The sequence below is a fragment of the Triticum dicoccoides genome, chromosome 1A (genome assembly GCF_002162155.2).
Source record: "Triticum dicoccoides isolate Atlit2015 ecotype Zavitan chromosome 1A, WEW_v2.0, whole genome shotgun sequence".
Lineage (NCBI taxonomy): Eukaryota > Viridiplantae > Streptophyta > Magnoliopsida > Poales > Poaceae > Triticum > Triticum dicoccoides.
Window position 1 is genome coordinate 16,842,209 of NC_041380.1, and position 21,473 is coordinate 16,863,681.

General features: G+C 44.2%; 3 protein-coding genes, 1 long non-coding RNA gene and 1 pseudogene across 4 annotated transcripts; 2 read left to right on the plus strand and 3 right to left on the minus strand.

Moving 5' to 3' along the window:
• LOC119349072 overlaps window positions 1-2,847 on the minus strand; it is an 11,692-nt pseudogene extending 8,845 nt beyond the window's left edge.
• A 2,268-nt stretch (window positions 2,848-5,115) lies between these two features.
• LOC119349164 (scarecrow-like protein 9) lies at window positions 5,116-7,376 on the minus strand. Its single transcript, XM_037617214.1, has one exon. It carries the CDS (start codon window positions 7,374-7,376, stop codon window positions 5,184-5,186), a length of 2,193 nt encoding a protein of 730 aa, XP_037473111.1. The 3' UTR covers window positions 5,116-5,183.
• A 1,853-nt stretch (window positions 7,377-9,229) lies between these two features.
• LOC119359421 lies at window positions 9,230-13,256 on the plus strand. Its single transcript, XR_005172527.1, has 2 exons — window positions 9,230-9,389; window positions 12,869-13,256. It is a non-coding gene; the product is annotated as an uncharacterized LOC119359421 (long non-coding RNA).
• A 1,508-nt stretch (window positions 13,257-14,764) lies between these two features.
• Window positions 14,765-18,588, plus strand: LOC119359400 (DEAD-box ATP-dependent RNA helicase 17-like). Its single transcript, XM_037625610.1, has 10 exons — window positions 14,765-14,967; window positions 15,349-15,421; window positions 15,520-15,629; window positions 16,009-16,152; window positions 16,249-16,357; window positions 16,464-16,825; window positions 16,911-16,984; window positions 17,125-17,429; window positions 17,735-17,981; window positions 18,126-18,588. The coding sequence occupies exons 1-10, from the start codon at window positions 14,808-14,810 to the stop codon at window positions 18,378-18,380; spliced, it is 1,839 nt and encodes a 612-aa protein (XP_037481507.1). The 5' UTR covers window positions 14,765-14,807; the 3' UTR covers window positions 18,381-18,588.
• A 145-nt stretch (window positions 18,589-18,733) lies between these two features.
• Window positions 18,734-21,088, minus strand: LOC119359410 (respirasome Complex Assembly Factor 1-like). The gene is made up of 3 exons (XM_037625616.1): window positions 20,753-21,088; window positions 19,330-19,459; window positions 18,734-19,036 (listed from the first exon to the last, which is right to left on the minus strand). Exons 1-3 carry the CDS (start codon window positions 20,992-20,994, stop codon window positions 18,998-19,000), a joined length of 411 nt encoding a protein of 136 aa, XP_037481513.1. The 5' UTR covers window positions 20,995-21,088; the 3' UTR covers window positions 18,734-18,997.
• Between the last annotated feature and the right edge of the window lie 385 nt (window positions 21,089-21,473).

Genomic DNA, 21,473 nt, shown 5'->3' on the forward strand with positions numbered 1-21,473 from the left:
ACGGCTAAGGAACGATCTCACGGATCAACTTGTGTGTCTAGGGGTGTCCCCTGCCTCCGTATATAAAGGATCCAAGGGGAGGGGCTGGCCGGCCAAGGGGGGCGCGCCAGGAGAGTCCTACTCCCTCTGGGAGTAGGATTCCCCCCCCCCCCCCAATCCTAGTTGGAATAGGACTCCTTGAGGGGGGAAAGAGAGAGAGGGGGGCCGGCCACCTCTCCTAGTCCTAATAGGACTAGGGGAGGGGGAGGCGCGCGGTCACCTTGGGCTGCCCCTTTCTCCTTTCCACTAAAGCCCACTAAGGCCCATATAGCTCCCGGGGGGTTCCGGTAACCTCCCGGTACTCCGGTAAAATCCCGATTTCACCCGGAACACTTCCGATATCCAAACATAGGCTTCCAATATATCAATCTTTATGTCTCGACCATTTCGAGACTCCTCGCCATGTCCGTGCTCACATCCGGGACTCCGAACTAACTTCGGTACATCAAAATGCATAAACTCATAATAACTGTCATCGTAACGTTAAGCGTGCGGACCCTACGGTTCGAGAATAATGCAGACATGACTGAGACACATCTCCGGTCAATAACCAATAGCGGGACCTGGATGCCCATATTGGCTCCTACATATTCTACGAAGATCTTTATCGGTCAGACCCATAACAACATACGTTGTTCCCTTTGTCATCGGTATGTTACTTTCCCGAGATTCGATCGTCGGTATCCAATACCTAGTTCAATCTCGTTACCGGCAAGTCTCTTTACTCGTTCCGTAATACATCATCTCGCAACTAACTCATTGGCTGCAATGCTTGCAAGGCTTATGTGATGTGCATTACCAAGAGGGCCCACAGATACCTCTCCGTCAATCGGAGTGACAAATCCTAATCTCGAAATACGCCAACCCAACATCTACCTTTGGAGACACCTGTAGAGCTCCTTTATAATCACCCAGTTACGTTGTGACGTTTGGTAGCACACAAAGTGTTCCTCTGGTAAACGGGAGTTGCATAATCTCATAGTCATAGGAACATGTATAAGTCATGAAGAAAGCAATAGCAACATACTAAACGATCGGGTGCTAAGCTAATAAAATGGGTCATGTCAATCAGATCATTCAACTAATGATGTGACCTCGTTAATCAAATAACAACACCTTGTTCATGGTTAGGAAACATAATCATCTTTGATTAACGAGCTAGTCAAGTAGAGGCATACTAGTGACACTAAGTTTGTCTATGTATTCACACATGTATTATGTTTCCGGTTAATACAATTCTAGCATGAATAATAAACATTTATCATGATATAAGGAAATAAATAATAACTTTATTATTGCCTCTAGGGCATATTTCCTTCAGCATGTTCATCAATGTCGAATACTGGGATGTGGTTCCTTGTTAGATCTTCAGGAGCCTGTAAAGGTAAGATTTTGCTTACTATACCCACAACTAATTCAATTGGATCAGTTTATCGAGCCCACACCTTTGAGAGCCAAAGCAAGCTGTTGGACGAGCAGACAAGATGCAAGGAGTTACTAGTGAGCAGCCGCTCGTAAAACAACCCCAGTGCGACACCAGTCACAACAATAGCCTTCTTGCTTTGACGGAGCGTGACCAAGCTCTTCACCACCGTGTTGAAGTCGTTGTCAGGCAAGTCGTTTAGTAGCACACACACTTCCGGTGGTGGTTGGTTTATCTGAAGGCAGTGGCTGTGGATGGCGTCGATGGCAGTTGATCTCAGTGCAACTGCATTGGGGCCAGAGGAGCAGCCCACATCCACGATCATCATCTTTCCATGCAACAAGGTGTTGGTGTTGCTGCATAAGTCAGTGATGGCCACGTCTATCAGAGGCTTCATCCTCTTCTGCTCAGCATTCTGCAATCAGGCTGTGGTCCTTTAGAAAACCTAGTCTAACATTTCTGTTAAATGGTGTGCTAATTAGCTCCTTCGCTCAGTAGGTTGCATATTCCTTTTATCTGCAATTTCCAAATTCTCCATAGTAGTTTCTAATGACTTACTCTTCATCAGCACATAAGTACTATCAAGAAACGAATTTGTTTCGTCTTGAAGACATTTCTTTTCTCCTTTCATGTTGTTTAATTCACTCACGATGCAGAGAGGGAAAGAGTCTAGTATCCAGTAACAAATGCAATGAGCTGCAAAATGACACATACAGCGGAAATACCCGGCTCGGGTCCCATTGCACCTGATTTGAAAATAATCATTTAGAAATTGTAATAAATGTCAAAACATCCCGAATCATTTTGGAAACAAACTTTATCTAGTGTTATACTCATATAAACGTTCCGTAAAGGAGTGACTTCCATGGACTCTGGGACAAAAAAACAAACAAATCCCGAGTTCAAAAAAGTGTGAATAGTAATCTTTATACAGTGTCAAAAATAATTCACCTAGAATACCATGGAAGTCATTTGTTCGCAAAACTTTTCACACAAGTATAACACTATAGCATTGAAGTTTCAGCAATTTTTGACTAATTTTGCGGGAAAAGAAAAAACAATTCGGTTGCATTGGCACCCGAGACCCAAAGATCCACGTACCACATACAAAAAATAGTTTACCCAATCATATCCATCCTGATTTCTTATCTAGGTTTTTTTTTCTTCTTCTTTGCATGGATTTCTCATCTAGGGTTGTTGTTCTCCTTTGAATTCTAAGTAATATAAGCTGTATATCTCAAGAACAAGTTCAAATTTGGAAGCGAAATGTCAAAGAAAATGTCATCAGAAATTAAGGATCACCCAATTAATCGAGACAAAAGATAAGATACCACCTGAAAACTGGAGTTGCGTGCATAGCTTGTTTCGTCATGCCCTGGATTCATATGAATAGCCTATATGAAGGCCGTGGCTTTGCTTGGAGGAAGCTAGGCTGATACAAGTTTGATGGAATCTGCAAACACGTAGGTACTAACTATAGAAGTGCATGCTCTAGCCAATGCAACCAAAAGACCGATCTTATGTAAGAGACTAGGCAACACATTATACGTCAACACTCCCCTTCACGTGTGGCTCCCTCAGGCCTAAACATGGACCGAAAGTGGGCTGCAATTTAATTGCGTCAGCCGGGTCTTGAACTCAAGACCTCTTGGCTCTGATACCATGTAGAAGTGCATGCTCTAGCCAATGTAACCAAAAGACCGATCTGATGGAAGAGACTAGGCGACACATTATACGTCAACACTAACAATGAAGTAGCACTTAAATATTTTTTGTTTTTCTCCGGACCATTCACGGTAGCCACTGGTATGGTGCTGACAATGTCGTTGCACCTAAATCTGGCAATGACTTTTCAGAAATTTTAGAGTAGCATATCCATAGATACGATCCTTTTCTTTCAGAGGGGTATTGTTTTTATTTATTTATTTACAGTGACAGTCATTAAGTTTTCTTCAGTGCTTATGCAGAGCAACCTTAAGAATTGCTATTGTGCAAAGACGCACAATGACAACTTCACCTTCCAAGGAAAGATAATCCGAAGATTAAATCTACTTTTTTTAACTCAATTAAATCTACTTTTTGAATAATCCGAAGATTGCTAACCACATCTGCTATGTGATAAAATCTAGATTTAATTCCACTTTTTACCCTTAAGTTTTTGGTTTACAACAGATGAAAATTCTCAGTTTATACCCCCATTTAAGCACACTTACTGTTTGGTTTCTTCTGGTTGCTCTCAGCTCGGCACATGATGGGTCCCACCTGTCAGTAGGGAAGAGAGAAATACAAACGGAAAAAAAGAAAGACATGGCTGAGGTTCGAACATGAGACCCCGTGTGTCTCGGTCGCCCGACAATGCCTTGTTAGGCAACGTGGCTAGCAACCGTTGATGTTCAGTTTTGGAAGTATAGCATTTAAAATTTTCGTTTTTCTGGGACCATTCATGATAGCTGCTGGTACGGCGCTGACAACAACGTTGTTGCACCTACATCTGGCAATGACTTTTCAAAAAATTTAAGAGTTGCATATCCATGTATATAATCTTTTCTTTCAGAGAGGTATCGTATTTATTTATTTATTTACGGTGACAGCCGTTAAGTTTTCTTCGGTGCTTATGCGGAGTAACCTTAGGAATTAATATGGTCTATATATTTTATTTATTTTACTTGAATACGCACTATATTTTAAAATGGACATAGTAGGACGGAAGTGAGGTTTTTTTTAGACGATTCTTTTGTTTTCTGCGAGGGGAGGCCTGATAAGGTGGGCCTAGGCTGACACAGCTTAGGGCCCAGGTCCAGTTAAAACATGACTTAGCACATCAGCAGTGCTGAGTCCCTAAAAAAATCAGCGAGTGCGTAAGCGCTTTACGAAGGCAGAGTTCGTCCCTCTGTCTTCTCTTTTCCGTGACCTCTCCATGGCCGCCAAGAGGAAGCCCGGCAGGTCGAATGCGAAGGAAGACGACGCGTAGGGCCTCTTCTCCTTGCCCTCCTTCGCCGACATCGGCCTCCGCGCGCCCGCCTCCACCCCACTCTCCCTCTCTGATTCCCCGTGTCTCTGTGGCCCTCTCCTAGTGATTTGGTAGCCCCCTGGGGGAACTAGGAGCTCGCCCCATAATCTCATCCACGTAAGTTTTGAGAAAAAAATCTATACAGATGAATTTGAGAGATAGGCAGTGCAATAATAATCTACTCAAAATCCAGGAGCTCACCCCCTAATGTCGTCCACGTTTTTTTTTTGAGAAACAATCTGTACATATGATTTCCAAATTTCCAATCTGAATGTCCAAAATCGCGTTCGTAGTTTAAGAAGTAGTACAGGTTTTACAGAAGACATGTCCAAAACGTCACCCACCAAGTTGTGATATGTGAACATTGGCGCATCCTGTTGGATTCCTGCATAGGAACCTTGTTTGGATTAAGTACAATCGCCGTCTTCAAATCAGAAATTACAATCCTCTGTTCTTCCACATCGCCAGTTTTGAGAGATATTCAACGCAATGATCTACTTTACAGCAAATCAGTCTCAAGGTACGGTGTTTCCACTTATACTCATGTCTTGAAGGCCCAATACAGTTTACTCATCCGAAATTAAAAAAAAGAACGATACAAGCAAAGTGTTTCAGTCGCCTTTTTGTTCACTATACAAAACAATGACCAGGTACACATAATTAATATTCGTTTGAAACAACACCAGATTCACTTGAAAAACTGTTTGAATCTTACTGACCATCGTATGTTTCATCAGGTTTCCATTTAGATATTGCATAAATTACTCTCCCTTTCCATCCTTGCAGTAGCCAACCGCAATCTTCAACAGCAAAGAATTCCTCATGATAAAGTGAGTTCTTCTTTTGTACTATTTTCTTTAAAATGGCTGGATCAACAGGAAGCTGCTGGAACCCAGCCTTGAGGAACCTTGCTTGCCACTGCCTGTAACTTTCCCGCCTCTTGGTCCATTCTGCATCCTCACATGCTATGCTCTTAAGTGCATCCCGCCCAAATAGGACCCTCTCAATTGTCTTTCTTGCTTCATTATCCCGTGGAATATTTGCATCAAGCATGTCAAACATTGAAGAGTAATGGAACATAACCTCTTTGAAACGTTGTATGAAGAAGGGAGAACTGCGTAACCCATTCACGGTGCCAGAAATAAAAATCTTTGGGTTCATCCTCCTCATAGTTTTGATTACCTCGTCCCTTGTGCTATTTATGGCTATGGTTTCATGACCAAGATTCTTCATCCGGAACATGCAGTTGATGATGAGGACTTCACCCTCCTCAATGTTAAGATCCTCAATTTTAATGGTCTCCCATCTTGAAGCGGCAATGCCCTGATACTGAAAATGTACCTTGAACATGTTTGCATAATCAGCCAACTGCTTCCCTGTCTCCTCGATCATTTCACAGGGGCGTAAACCTGGCTGAGGAATGTCTATACCTGTGATCCGAAGCTTAGGGGCTCCCTCTTCTTGCTTTGCAAACCTCTGAATCATTAATGGCCACTGAAAGCCGAAGCCGATGCCGAAATCAATGATGTGCACTCTTGGACGCCCTTGTGAGACATCAAGAATAGCTTGGTTGGCAAAGTGGTATGACGCCCTGTCGAAAGGGCAAGATGCAATAAAAAGGCTGTAAGCCTCTAACCAGTCTGTGGTACTTGTTCGCCTTTCCATGAGATTTTGATAAACCTGACTCCCGGTCCCAGCCAAGCGTGCCTCGAGGCCATCCACCAAGTAAAATGCCAGTCTCTGGGTACAATTACCATCTGGTGAGGAGTGTTGCCTTATCTTCTTTAGGATTTCACTGGCCAACAGGTGGTTGTCTTCTGCCACAGCTTTTGCGCAATTGATGAGGAGATTCCTGAGATCAATCAACTCTCTCCTCGGTTGCTTCCTCTGCCATAGCTTCAGACGCCCTTTGCTCCGGCCTTTCATTGAGTTATTGTTTCCTTCCCCTGCCATCCTTTCTCGCAGTCTTGTTCTTTGGTCGAAACTCTTCCGACCATAGCATAGTAGAACTTGGTCGAAATTTTCGTTTCGAATTATAGCACAAGTTGTGATGGCATGATGTTTGTTGCTCCTTCCTTGAAAGATATCCCAGCCCCTTTGGTCTGCCACCTCAAAGATTGCATTTTCGCTCCTCTCTACTACTTTTACCTTCGTAGTCAGTTGGGAAATATAAAGTACGCCATTCTTTAAATATATCACCAGCTTATCAATACTTGGAGCAAACATCTTTTCCTCCTCGACATCTCTCTGACAATGCAAGGCAGGGAAAAAACCAGATCTAGAAGTCGGTCCAACACTTACCAATGGATGGTCTGGTAGAAAAAGACTCCTGTTGCAGGTATATGGACTCAATGGGGTTGCTAAGGGCTGTAACACATTGTAACTGGAATAGTCATTACTGAAGCCAGTGGTCCTGAGCCTCTTGTAACGTCTGGTCCCACTCTTATCAGAGTTTTCTGGTTTGTTGTTGCTATGCAATGGCGACCAGTTAGTAGCCGGCACGTATACCTCCCCAAGAATATCACGAAATGGCTTCTCAGCAGCCTGGAGAGCAGCCTCCCCTTGGCATATGTCGACCCTCTCGTCGACGTCTTCCATGATCATCTGGCTTATGTAGTGAAGAGCATCGTTTGATCTGATCTGGCGGTGCTCCGGGCTACCCCCTGCAGCAATCTGAACTTGGTTTTGTCCAAGGCTGCTGTTGACGCTGCAGAACCCAGGGCTAGTGACTCCACCAAGCAGATATGTGCTTGGTTGGTTGGCTGGGTTAAGAACTGTGGAGTGTGGACCACTCAGGTCGTAGTTGTACACGGTGAGTTGCTGCTCGGAAGAGGAATCACCATCGTATGGTTGGTCGGTTGCTGCGATACCGTCCAGATTGTCACGGAGAGGTTCAATCGCCATTCTGGAAAGTCTGTTTTCCACCTCAATATGAGATATATGAATCTTCTTTGGCCCGCAGCAAATGCATCAGCTTGTTTCCTGGAAGATGGAAGCTAAATTAGTAAATTATATGAGACAACAGTCCACCTTGCTTATGTGCTACAATCTAGAATGTCCGTAAGACGGAATTCTGCTTCCCTCGCCCTCTGCTTCTTGCTGTTTACTAGATATTCAGCTTATGATTGTTTTGCCATGCCATCAGTGGCGGAGCTTGACAAGGTTAGCAAAAGCAGGGAAGCACAAACCTTGGTTATTGAACAGCAGCACCAGATCCAATGCTTTGAGAGGAGTAGTGAGGATGTGGGCTATGAAAGAAGAGTAGTGTGACTGTGGTGCAGATTTATACTGTATTTTTTTTTACCCGCAAAAAAAAAAAGATTTATACTGCATTTTTGTTGTTCCTCTACCTTTGTTGCTTCGTTCCCAACGTCAGGCATGGTTATTGTGACAGAGAATGAGTCCAGAATACAGCAGTTATCCTGTCGATTAGTTCTAGGCCTGGCCGCCACCAGACCTATAAAAAAGGGTTTATTAGGAGCGCTTGCATGGGTTTCAACATTATTAAGGTTCCCTAATTGAATTGTTGAAAAATCCGAGGTAATCCAAAGAAGGGATTGGCTATTCGTCACCCTGGGTGAGAAATAGTTATTCTCCACCCTCTCTATTTTAACATTAATGCACCGTAATTTTATGTTCTGTAAATTTTGCCTTATTTCATATGTAAAAAGAGAATGTAAGAAAATATATAATTGTTGTAAAAAATATTTTATGTTAAGTAAAATTACAAACGTAAAAACATAGTGTAAAATATACATAAAATGCAATTTTTCTAGTCTTATGACCTATATTTTTGTTTTCATATGTCAAATTTTACGTAGTGAATCAATATGAATATAAATATTTGTATTCCAAATGTAATTTATTTTTGAAAGATCGTAAGATTACCTCAGGTGAAGAATAATTTATTCTGCACTCTGGGTGATGAAAATGCTCAATGGAGCTCGGCCTCCATGGAGGCCAAATTTGAAATGATCAAAATTCAATTTTGCATGTTTCAGTTTTTTAAAAATACAGATATACTTAAAGACATAATGCACAAGTATGTAAATTTTCAGAATGAAATAGGTGAAATGAGTGATACTAAAAAACAAATCTGAGGCTTTTTAGTAGATGCACTATTCATCCTCAAAGTCCATGAATTTATTTATTTTTCTTGGCACAGATCGTAGTTCAAGGTATTTCATCCTAAAATTTTACACACATACACATCATTCACATCCTTGTTTATGCCTTTGGTCATCACGGTAATATATATTTTGTCGCAATGCACTGACATTCGACTATGATATTAAGTAATTCTTCACCGATTCGTCGGTGAAATTGCTAAGTGTTGCTTGTAGCAACGCATGAGCATTGTCCTAATAATTTGTAAAAGATGTGTAGAATATTAATTTAGTCCTTCGGATTTGAACTATGTGAGAAATTTCTACATCAGCAAAAATTCTTAACATAAAAAGTTGTGTATGTCACAATTAAATGTAGGAGTATATGATAGAGGGTTCTCATGCATAGGTCGAACAGATGCTAGTGGATCAAGCTAGTAAATTTAACGGTTATAACAATATTGATGACAAGGAAGCACACCGAGAAGATCACTCTCAGTTTTTTTTTTTTTGAGGAATAAGATCACTCTCAGGTATATAGGGTGATGAGCTGGCATGATCAGGTGGGCCTAACCTGACACAGCCCAGGGCCCAGGCCCAGTTAAAGCACGACCCAGCAGTTCGGCAGGTGCGTAAATGCTCTGGGAAGGCGGAAAGCGCCCCCTCTCTCCTCTTGGATTCTCCCTCCTCTCCATGGCCGCCAAGAGGAAGCTCCGCAGGTCACCGCCGCCGCCGGCGAATGCGAAGGCATAGGCGAAGGAAGAAGACACGGTGGGGCTCTTCTCTGCGCGCTCCTTCGCCCGCCTCCAAGGTCGTCCCCCCTCGGCTCCCTGTCTATGTTTCCTTAGTGATTTGGTAGTCCCCTCCAAAGGCGTAGGCCAAGGAAGAGTACATATGATTCTCCCCAACGTATTTTTTGAAACAAATCTGTACATATGGTTTTCTGATTTTCATTCTTAGTTTAAGAAGTACTAGTAGAAGTTTGACACAAGACATGTTCAAAACGTCACCCACCTACCTAGTTGTGATATGGAGAGAGTAATGAGTATGTGAACATTGGTGCATTCTATTGGATTCCAGTTTAGATTAAGTCCAATTGCCGTCTTCAAATCAGAACCTAGAAATGACAGTCCTTGTCACCAGTTTTGAGCGGTAGGCAGTGCAATAATCTGCACTTTGCAGCAAATCCAGTGTTTCCACTAATCTCATGTCTGGTGGACCCAATACAGTTTGTTCACCAGGATTTAAAAAGAACGACAGAAGCAAAGTATTTTACAGTCACCTTTTTGTTCACTATACAAAACAATGACCAGCAGACCCAGCTAGGGGCTGAAGAACTAATTCGGAAGCACTCACCCACGACAGTGGAACATGGCGAATTCGGGGCTCGATTGCGAGGAACTTGGGCGAAGCTCAGATAACACCTTCAGGACCAATCAGGAACACTGGCGGCTAGGGTTTACCCCAATACAAGCAGAATAGTCTGGAGGTCTCTCGAACCTTGGGTTTATAGCCTTACAAACGGGGTAAGAACGAAAGATAAGGTAAAACAGAGTGGTTAGCCACTGTAGCCTTTGCCGGAAAGTTGAAGATGTCTTCAACAGCATAAAGTACTTATCATCATATATAATCTCTGGAAAGGTAAAACTGTTTGAATCTTACTTATCATCATATGTTTCGTTAGGTTTCCATTTAGATATAGCATAAAGTACCCTCCCTTTCCATCCTTGTAGCAGCCAACCGCGATCTTCGACAACAAAAAATTCCTCATGAGAAAGTTTGTTCTTCATTTGTACTATGTTCTTTAAGATGGCTGGATCGACAGGAAGCGGCTGGAACCCAGCCTTGAGGCACCTTGCCTGCCACTGCCTGTAACTTTCTGGCCTCTCAGTTCTTTCTGCACCTTCACATGCTATGATGTTAAGTGCATCCTGCCCAAATAGGATCTTCTCAATCATCTTTCTTGCTTTGTTATCCCGTGGAGGAAAATTTGCATCTAGCATGTCAAACAGTGAAGAGTAATGGAACATAACCTCTTTGAAGCGTTGTATGAAGAAGGGTGAACAGCTTAACCCATTCACGGTGCCCAAAAAAAAAAATCTTTGGCTTCATCCTGCTCATAGTTTTGAGCACCTTATCCCTACTATTTACGGCTTCGGTTTCATGACCGAGATTCTTCATCCGGAACATGCAGTTGATTATCAGAACCTCATCCTCGTCAATGTTAAGATCCTCAATTTTGATGGTCTCCCATCTTGAAGCTGCAATGCCCTGATACTGAAAAGGTACCTTGAACATGTTTGCATAATCAGCCAACCGCTTCCCTGTCTCCTCAATCATTTCGCAGGGGTGTAAACCTGGCTGGGGAATGTCTATACCTGTGATCCGAAGCTTAGGGGCTCCCTCTTCTTGCTGTGAAAACCTCTGAATCATTAATGGCCACTGAAGGCCGAAGCCGATACCGAAATCAACGATGTGCACCCTTGGTTGCCCTTGTGAAACACCAAGAATTGCTTGGCTGGCAAAGTAGTGTGACGTCCTGTCGAAAGGGCAGGATGCATGAAAATGGCTGCAAGCGTCTAACCAATCTGTGGTACTTGTTCGCCTCTCCATGAGGTTGCGATAAACCTGATTCCCAATCCTAGCCAAGCGTACCTCGAGGCCATCCGCCAAGTAAAATGCCAGTCTCTGAGTACAACCACCATCTGCTGAGGAGTGCTGTCTTATCTTCTTTAGGAGTTCACTGGCCACCAGGTGGTCGTGTTCTGCCACAGCTTGTGCGCAATTGACGAGGAGAGTCCTGAGATCAACCAACTCTCTCCTCGGTTGCTTCCTCTGCCATAACTTCTGATGTCCTTTGCTCCGGCCTTTCATCGAGCTCTTGTTGCCTTCCTCTGCCATCCCTCTTCGTGATCTTGTTATTTGTTCGAAACTCTTCCGACCATAGCATAGCAGAATTCGGTCGAAATTTTCATTCCGGATTATTGCACAAGTAGTGAAGGCAAGATGTTTATTGCTCCTTCCTTCCAAGATATCCCAGTTTTCGCTTGGGTCACTTGGGTCTGCCACCTCAAAGATTGCATTTTCGCTCCTCTCTCCTACTTTCGCATTTGTAGTCAGTTTGGTAATAAAAAGTATGCCATTCTCTAAATATATCACCAGCTTATCAATACTTGGAGCAGCCATTGTTGCCTCCTTGACACCTCTCTGACGATGCAAGGCAGGGAAACCAGATCTAGAAGTCAGTCCAACACTTATAAATGGACGTTTTTGTACAGAGCCAGTATATGGACTCAACGGGTTTGTTAAGGGCTGTAACATGCTGTAACTGTAGTTGTCATTACTGAAGCTAGCGCTCCAGAGCCTCTTGTAACGGCCGGTCCAACTATTATGAAAGTCACCTGTTTCGTTGTTGCTATGCAATGGCGGCCAGTTAGTAGCCGGCGGGCATACAGGCCCAAGGATGTCACGGAATGGTTTCTCGGCAGCCTAGAGAGCAGCCTCCTCTTGGCACACGCCGACCGGGGTCTCATCAACGTCCTCCATTAGCATCTGGCTTATGTAGTGAAGAGCATCGTTTGATCTGATCTGGCGGTGCTCAGGGCTACTACCCCCTGCGGCAATCTGAAATTGGTTTTGTCCAAGGCTGCTATTAAAATTGCACAACCCGGGGCTGGTGGCTGCAGCATGCAGATATGTGCTTGCTCCAGTGGTTGTTGGCTGGGCCAGGAACAGCGGACTACTCAGGTCATAGCTGTCCACGGTAAGTTGCTGCTGGGAAGAGGAAGCGCTGTCCAGATCGTCGAGGAGAGGTTCAATTTCCATTATGGAAAACCTCCTCCTATTTCCACTTCAAATGGAGGATTCTCCTGGCAGAACTGAGCAAGACGCATGCGATTATTCTTTGCACCACAGTAAATGAATCAGGTTGTTGCCTGCACACACACACAAAAAAAAAAGAGGGAAATTTAAGCTTATTTATGTGAGACAATTTTTTTACTTCACATTGCTCATCTGCTAGTCTGGAGTGACCCAGACTCCAAAACGGAATTCTGCTCGGCGAGCACTTATTATTTTCCATCATCTTCAGCTTATGATTTTTTTGGCATGCCATACTGATGAAAAAGGAATTTTCGAGGGCATGCGGAAACGAGCATGACTAGTTTACTTGGTTATAAACCTAGAATGTTTAGCATCAATATAACAGAAAAAGGACTCACCTCTGGTACTTGTTAAGGCAATTCTGAAATTACGACGCCCCTAATAGCATTGTTCCTTTTTTATGTGCAGGAGGCTCGTCATCTGATCTGAGCAAGTAGCAAAAGCTTTTGGTTATTAAGCAGCAGCAGCAGCAGGATCAGATCAGAAGCTTGGAGAAGGAGGGAGAGGAAGGGGTGTTGTTATTTAACTGAGTACTGAGCTGTGGTGTCGATGTAAACAAAGTGTTTTGTTCCCCAAACACAGCCATGGTGATTGTGACAGAGAATGGTCCAGATTACAGCCGTTATCCTGTCGATTAGCCCTAGGCCCGGCTGCGCATCAAGGTTTTAGTCATTATCAAGGTTCCTAATTGAGCAATACAGTTGTACCAATGTTTTAAGGAGTGTAAACACCTCTGAATTTTGTTTACAACATCGACAGTAGTGTATAGATTGCATCTGGATGTGCATTTTCATGACATGATGGTTAACACTACTGTAATACTGCTAGAAAGGAAAGAGACAAAATCTATAAAAATTCTGAGGTCACTAAAAAAATAAAGGGGACGCACTATTCAAAGTTTTTTTTTTCTTTTTTCCTTACACTTGATAGTTGATATAGTATATATAACGCTTTTGGTTGAATTTGTTTTAGGGTTGTTTCTTGTACTTTATCCCATTAAAATAAAATCCCTTTTCTATGATTTTTTTTCACTATATTTTGATATTGGTTTCATGGTATCGTGTAAAGCGTGGTATCACTATAGTGTATAGATATTCTCTCGGCGCCGTATATGATAAAGTAATCTGAGTTCGTGCTCTTAACAAAACTAGATGATACCCCGCACGTTGTTGCAGGAATATTTTGCAATATATTTTAATATGATTCGGTGTATGAAACATGAATATTCGAAGTAATAATATTAAAAAAACTAAAATTGAAAATACATATATTTTATTATGTTAGATTATTATATAGTTGTAAAATATTTATTAAATATAAACAAGATAATAGAATGAAAATTCCCATGTATGTTTGCATATTGAGATGAGTCATTTTTTCACACATGTTTCATGATGAAATGGCTTGCTTGCATGTTGAGAGGCATATGGTAGTGGAGGTGGGCCATTTCTCATGTATGCTGTGTGATGATGTGGCATGCTTGCATGTTGAGAGAAATAGTTAGTGGAGGCTAGCTATTTAGATATAGAAGATAAATATTGTGTTACCCTGACGAAAATGACAGAAATGGGCAGGCAATGGTGTATTTTCTTTGATCTCCATAGAGAAAAGCACCATGTGTTTTGTATGAATAAGGGAGAAAAATATGATCTTTTATTATACTGTGAAAATGAATCTAGGTTGATGAGATACGCGGGTCACTGAACCTTAAATTTGATCCCTGATGGGATCCGGTGCTCCCAACGGTTAGGTGATACCGTGTTCCCAACTCATGAAAGCCAAATTCAAAAGTTAAAACAAAATCCAAGAACATTTGTGGATGTTTGCAACACATGTTTGTACAATCTCTAAAAGCTCCAAATCAGAAATCGATCTACACATAGGGGCAAAAAAAAGACAAATCGATGTGCGTGTAAATCACATTTGAGATCGATTTTGTGAGTTGGGAGCACAGTGTCACCACCTTCGGCAACCACCTCGGTTATGCTTTGGTTCCCGGCTAAGGGCCGCGACACAGCGCCCTGGCATTGATGCCTATGTCATTGTAACTTGTTCACCCAATATATAGCTCACATCTTTTTTTAAGGCTACTATATAACTCACATGTTGGTCATTCTCGAAAAGTTGGTCCGGTTTTTCTTAGGGGTTGATTTTATTTTTTGGTGATGGGGGGAGGGTTCTATTTTTCTTGGGTGAATTCTGGGCTTGACAAGGCGGGCCCATCGTGACACAGCCCAGGCCCAGCTAAACCACGACTAATCGAGTACGTAAACGCTCTCGGAAGGCGGAAAAAGGTCTCCCCTGTTTCCTCTTCGGTTCGCCCTAAACCCCTCCGCGACCTCTCTCCATGGCCGCCAAGAGGAGGCTCGGCAAGCCGCCGGCGGCGGCGGCTCCAGCGGCGCCGAAGGCCAAGGCGAAGGCAAATGAAGACGACGCGGAGGGGCTCTTCTCCTCGCGCTCCTTCGCCGACCTCGGGCTCCACCCCACCCTCTGCGCCCACCTCCAAGGTCCCTCCCTCCCTCCCCATGTCTCTGTGGCCCTATTGGTTCGGCAGCCGCCTCCATCTAGTGACTAATTGAGACTCTTAGTCTGTAGCCCATCAAATTAGTGTGGAAAGAACAAAATTTCGTGCCTTTCTGTCCTAAGCTGGGACGAGTGGGGCGTAGATTCTTGGTTGCCGGGTCAAATCTAGCAGAAGAACTCAGATATTTCGGTGAGATTTTGTGTATGGGATGCCGCGGTAGGATGTATGTCTCTGTATCCTGCCGAGCACAGCCTGCAAGCATAGGGATGGGCTGCCAATACATTCTGCAAGAAACTAATGTACTACTTCTTACTCCCTTCAGCTTGCTTGCTGATAGTTCTGTGGTTTCGTTTCTCTGGTGCAGATAAGATGGGTTTCCAGGGGCCGACGCGGATCCAGGCCCAGGCGATTCCCGTCACCATGTCAGGACAGCACCTGTATGCACCCATCAGAATCTTATTTTGCTCAACTGCAGAAACTACAGTGCTGCTTCTGTGTTCAAAAGTTTCGTTGTTTTTGCGTCCGCCAACTGCAGGCTTGTGAAGGCGGCGACCGGCACTGGAAAGACGCTCGCGTATCTCGCGCCGATCGTCCACCTTCTCCAGATGAGGGAGCCTCGTGTCGAGAGAACTCATGGAACTTTTGGTAATGACTCGTTGCGCTCTGCTCTTGTTCCTTTTTTTGCTGCATATACGTGGTGGATATGCTCTATTTATCATGTTTTTTTTTTTGTCATTAAATCTGGTTGGTGGTTATATCTGATGGGATTCAGCTATGTTACCAGTCTTTATAAGGAAAATTGCGGATAAGCTGATTGATATGTCGGCTGAAACATAACCGAAAGGTCCAAAAGAAACCATATCATATAACTATATAACTGAACTCTTATCAGTTGCTATATGAAGGGTCCCCGATTAAACTCGTCTATCAAATTTCTATGGAACTGCGAAATTGTAAATCACTCTAGTTATCTTGTGAAGAACCCTCAATATTCTGAATGATGTTGCTAATTATTTGACTGCAGCGTTGGTAATTGTTCCGACGCGAGAGCTGTGCTTGCAGGTTTATGGGATTGCACAGCAGTTGGTGCATCGTTTTCACTGGCTTGTCCCTGGGTATGTAATGGGTGGTGAGAGTAGATCAAAAGAGAAAGCAAGACTGCGGAAAGGTATATCTTGTCCCATCAAGATGTTGATGCAACTTCTCATATAGAATTTTGCCTTTATACAATCTTGTATTTTGACTCCACATATTTTCTATATAGGAATATCGATCCTAATTGCCACTCCTGGGCGCCTTCTGGACCACTTACAGCATACTTCATCATTTGTTTATTCAAATTTGCGCTGGATAGTTTTCGATGAAGCTGACAGGTCTGCTAGTCATAAACTCATCATTTTCTTGACGTTCTTCCATACAAGATATCTTATCCTATGGACACAGCTCTTACTGCAATGGTGTTTACTTGTATTCATGCAGCATTCTTGAGCTTGGTTTTGGAAAAGCAGTCGAGGATATACTAGGGCTCTTGGGTTCCAGGACCGATGCTTCTGATGAGAATAAAAGCAAAACCGACCCTATGCAAAGGCAAAACCTTCTCTTATCAGCAACTCTCAACGAAAAGGTGAACCGCTTAGCCAACATTAGTTTGAAGAACCCAGTGATGATTGGACTTGATGAACAAAAGAAGCCTTCTGAGAGGTCCAGTGCCCTAGGGAAGAAGCACACTTCCTTATTATCCGACGATGAGGAGGAAATACCTGACAAGCACAACAATATAGCGGAACCCGCGGTTGATGATTTTAAGCTTCCTGCACAATTGGTTCAAAGATATGTTAAAGGTAGCGGAAATCTGCTAGCTTGGAACTTTGCATGCTTGCCATGTGTTGCTTTGGTAGTTACTGCAATGTTTTCTGTTTTATGCAGTTTCATGTGGTTCGAGGCTTGCAGTTCTTCTGACCATTCTGAAATCTCAATTCGAAAGACAAGTGTCCCAGAAGGTAACTTGATACACCATGAAGCTGCTTAACTTTCACTACACTAATTTTTTTTCCACTGCAAATTTTGCTTGTCATCCTGTATGATCTGTTCGTCCTGAGAATTGAACTATTTTGAGTTAGTTTTCATCTTCCTTCTGCAGGTTGTTGTTTTCATGTCAACATGTGACGCTGTAGATTTCCACCACACTGTACTCAGCCAGCTTGAGTGGAGCCGTGGCCTCGCATTAGATACAGATAAGAAGCAAAAATTTCTTGGCTGCAAAGTGTTCCGTTTACATGGTAACATGGACCAGGAAGACCGCAAAAAGTCATACTTGGGATTCAGTTCTGATAAATCTGCAATTCTTGTGTGTACTGATGTTGCTGCCAGAGGCTTAGACATTCCGAAAGTTAGGTGCATCATACAGTATGATTCACCTGGGGAAGCTTCTGAATATGTTCACAGGTACCTTAAACATCTCATGTCATGCATTTTTAGGTTACTGGTCTCATACTTTCTCCATAACTGTTGCCAGATTCTTTGTTCATATGCAACTGAATGAAGCAAACACGCATAGTTCTTTCTCTTCATTACTGTCAATTTTGTACACTGTTTAGCTCTTTCTTGTGAATGCTGTGCCTTTTGTAGTTTTTCTTTTAGGAAGATTTGATATTATAAGCTAATAAAGACAGTTTACCTCGTACTTCGTCTGCACTAGCATCTTCTTCTGGGCATGCTTCAGTTTCAATAACATTAGTTGTTTGTTATAGGGTTGGAAGAACTGCAAGGATTGGTGAAAAGGGGGAGGCCCTCCTGTTTCTCCAACCTGTTGAACTTGACTACTTGAAAGACCTAGAGCTACATGGTGTATCTCTGACAGAATACCCCTTCCAAAAGGTTTTAGACGGTTTCCCTGTGAATGGGGAGAAGCCTCTCAAGAGGAAGCCAATATCTTTAGATATGCACCCATGGATACTCTCTGTACAGAGAACGCTGGAAAATTACGTCGCATCTGAGGTAACACACTTTTTTTTTTCTTCCTTCGGTGGACTCTTGCTGTCTTGAGTAGCTAGAAGAACAGCTCCGATTGCTTGTTTATTGTAAATATTGTGCTTTTGCCCATCTCAACAAATGCGCTATCATATACTCTTTCTTATCCAGGCCACAACAAATAAGCTTGCCAGGGATGCCTTCTGTTCCTGGCTTCGCGCTTACACCGCCCACCGAGGCGAGCTGAAGAAGATCTTCATGGTGAAGAAGCTCCACCTGGGGCATGTGGCGAGAAGCTTCGGGCTGAAGGAGCAGCCCTCGCTGGTCGGGAGGTCGCACCAGGTGCAACTCAAGAAGAGGAAGAAAGAACAGAAACGCGAAGGGCAAGGACCAACCAAACGGAGAAAATTCCCCACCAAGAAGTGAATCCCCATATGGCAATAGAAGATCGTCACACAGTGAGACAGGACCTGATGGATGGTGGATCATGAAACTAACAGCAGCAGCGATTTTGCAAGAAACTCACCAGAGCTAGACAACTAATTTACTGTGCAACCACAGGATTTTGTTACGTTTCCTTGGATGTAAAATGTTTGATTATCTTTGATCATAACTCTTGTTTGTCAAATCCTCATGCTTGTCTGTTCATACGTTTGGAAGCAAGTGCTCGCTCGAAATCACAAAATAACAAAATCTCACGATGATCTACATGTTAAAAAAAATAGCCTACCCCAACTTGCTTGGGACTAAAGGCTTTGTTGTTGTTGTTGTTGTTGATCTACATGTTAAAACGTTTTATTGAATCGATGCAAGAGAATGATATCCAATAGTTACATGTCAAGCATACTGAACATGTTCTGCCAACAACTGATATGCTAAGATGTTCTATCAAAATTACACTGGGATTCAGAAACAACATTACTGCCTGAACCGATTTGATACATTGCTGTTCTAGGGCTCTTTGATAATCTACAGAGTTCTGGTGAATTTTTTTCCGCCAATCCGATCCCAAATCACGGTATGTTCAACAAAGGAGCTTCTCATCAAAAGTGAACCAAACTGTACACAAGGATCCATGAAAGCTGCAACAAGCAACAACAATCATCTTGTCAGTAACCATCATCTGCTGATTGAATATGCATTGCCAAATAAGTAATGTGATTGCTACGTGCTACCACTACTTAAAGCTTTTATGTACTTGCTACTGCAGATGCACATGGCAGTCTGGATTTCAGAATGGTTACAGAGATCGGCAACATCAGCATGGTAGAAAGAACCAATAGACACAGTCTGGGTTTAAGAATGATTTCAGATTTGCTTGGGATGCAACTAGATTGGAACTGCTGAAACAAAAACTGTTGAATGAATCACTTACCAGGAAAAGGGTGAAAGATGCGAACATCCCCTCCTGAAGCAGCGCGCCATGGCCTCCGAATTCTTCCTCGTCGACCTTCAATAGGTGCGCATAGTACCAGTAAATTATGCCAGAAGAAATGGCCACGAACCTGTGAGAAATCAGGCATTATAACCATCAAGAGCTCGCATACAGGTAGCCAAAACAGGGTCCTAATAACCGAAAACATATTCCAACAAAAAATACATCTCAATGGGCTCATGGCAGCAACACTGGGTCTCAATTTTGTACGAAAACGTTGCCCGCATTCCAAATTTGAAAACAGCTATTATTACTTACAATACCAAAAATAACTGAAACGGCAAGAGCCATACACTCCATCGAGGCCCAAAAAAAAGGAGATCCCAATTGAGGTACTACAAGAACATGTGTGCTGTGCTCAGGCCTTGCAAATCCAGCAACTCCCTGAACAAACATATTCCCCCTAAACTTCGTTCAACTCCAGCAGCACCCCCAAATGGCACCCCCTAAATAACATTTGTAACAGCTAGTTCTCCAATGAAGGGGCGCCTTGGGGCAGCGGTAAAACTGTTGACCATGAGGTCACGGGTTCGAGTCCTAGAAACAACCACTTGTACTGCACCCTGCAGTTGGGCCACTGACATGTGAGCACGTCACGGGAGCCACCTCCGTACCAAAGACCACCCAAAGTGGTCGGGCCCTTCCCCGGACCCTGCGTGAGCGGGAGCTATGTGCACCGGTCTGTCCTTTTTTTATAGTTCTCCAACGGCTAGTTTTTGCGTCCATATACACAAGTTCATCTCCCTTATGTCTCTCTCTCTCTCACACACACACACTCACACACCCCTGGCTCTGTCTCCATTCCACATCCCATTCCCCATCTCTCCGTTGTCTCCCCGCAACGAGATGAGCCGCCGCCGTCGCAGCTTGGCCTGGCAATACTTCCTGGATTCCTCGTCCGACGAAGAGGAGCTACTCTACATGGCCGCAATCATAGCGCAAGAAGAGCAAGAGCGGCTGGATGCCCCACCACTCCATGACAGTTCTGTGCCGGCAAGTCTCTGCTCCTCTGTCGCCGCCGCATCCGCTACAACCTCCCGCGTCCGCCAGCCCATCGCATCCACCACATCCACTGCGACCTCCAGCATCCGCCGCGCCCGCTGCCCGGCCTCTACTCCCCGGTCAGCGCCGCGGCCGCGCCACGGATCACCTGCGCGGACGGCGGTGACCACCTCTCCCGCTCCACCAGGCCTCCCTCCGGCCGAATTCGTTGCACGGACCGGGAAGGGGTCGGAGGAGGAGCTCGAGGAGAGCGGATAGCCGGTGAGGCGAGAGGGGAGCCGCAGCCGGGCACGACTCCACGGGCAAGAGAGAAAGCCAGACAAAGAAAGAAAAAGGGGGGCTGGAGATTCGGGGCGCTTACAGGACGATCCAGGGGGCGCCGACGAGCGGGACGGCGCCCCAGAGGAGGCCGCAGGCGAGCGCCACGGCCTGGCGGATCCAGTGCACGGCGTCCAGCAGCTGGTCCTTGTCCCACGGCGCCTCCGGGTCGAGGTACCGCGCGAGCCCGGACGGCGCCGCGTGCCCGGCCCCGCCGCCCTGCTGAGCCCCCTGGCTCTTCGCCGCCTGCTTCTTCGCCGACGACGACGGCTTCGCCTTCGCCATGGCGCGACGGCGGCGAGATCGAGGGAGGAGGGGGCGGCGATGGGATCGAGGCGGAGGAAAACAGTCGTCTTTCCCTCCTTTGGACTGAAAAGAAGATCTCGTGCGTGTATGGTTGGTGGTTGGGAGTTTTGCGCGCAGCCCCTCGGATGATGTCAAATATCGCGTGTATGCCCCTAGAAAAGTGAAAGGCAAATCATTGGCCCATCATGAGTGAACTTTTTTTTAGAGAAATCATTAGTGGCCTTGATTGGCATTGTTCGGTTCAGAGCCGGATTTTGCAACAACAACGACAAAAAAATGGAAAAAAAGGAAATCTTGCTTTTCGATAATGGCCATTTTGTTTCGCGGGATTTTTAACACGCGTGAATATAAAGAACACATGATCGAAGTGGATCTCAATACGATTTAGAAAACCACATGAATTTTGAACCAGAGAGTGCTTGACAACACAAGAACAAAAACAAAAATTAATTTTTACC

Excerpts from the sequence above, each read along its gene's own strand:
- LOC119349164 (XM_037617214.1), bottom strand. The coding sequence starts at position 7,376 with ATGGCGATTGAACCTCTCCGTGACAATCTGGACGGTATCGCAGCAACC.
- LOC119359400 (XM_037625610.1), top strand. The coding sequence starts at position 14,808 with ATGGCCGCCAAGAGGAGGCTCGGCAAGCCGCCGGCGGCGGCGGCTCCA. Across the intron at positions 15,630-16,008 it reads GAGAACTCATGGAACTTTTG|CGTTGGTAATTGTTCCGACG; the intron begins GTAATGACTCGT and ends ATTTGACTGCAG. Across the intron at positions 16,153-16,248 it reads GAAAGCAAGACTGCGGAAAG|GAATATCGATCCTAATTGCC; the intron begins GTATATCTTGTC and ends TTTTCTATATAG.
- LOC119359410 (XM_037625616.1), bottom strand. The coding sequence starts at position 20,994 with ATGGCGAAGGCGAAGCCGTCGTCGTCGGCGAAGAAGCAGGCGGCGAAG. Across the intron at positions 19,460-20,752 it reads GGCGCCCCCTGGATCGTCCT|GTTCGTGGCCATTTCTTCTG; the intron begins GTAAGCGCCCCG and ends GATTTCTCACAG. Across the intron at positions 19,037-19,329 it reads CATCTTTCACCCTTTTCCTG|CTTTCATGGATCCTTGTGTA; the intron begins GTAAGTGATTCA and ends TGCTTGTTGCAG.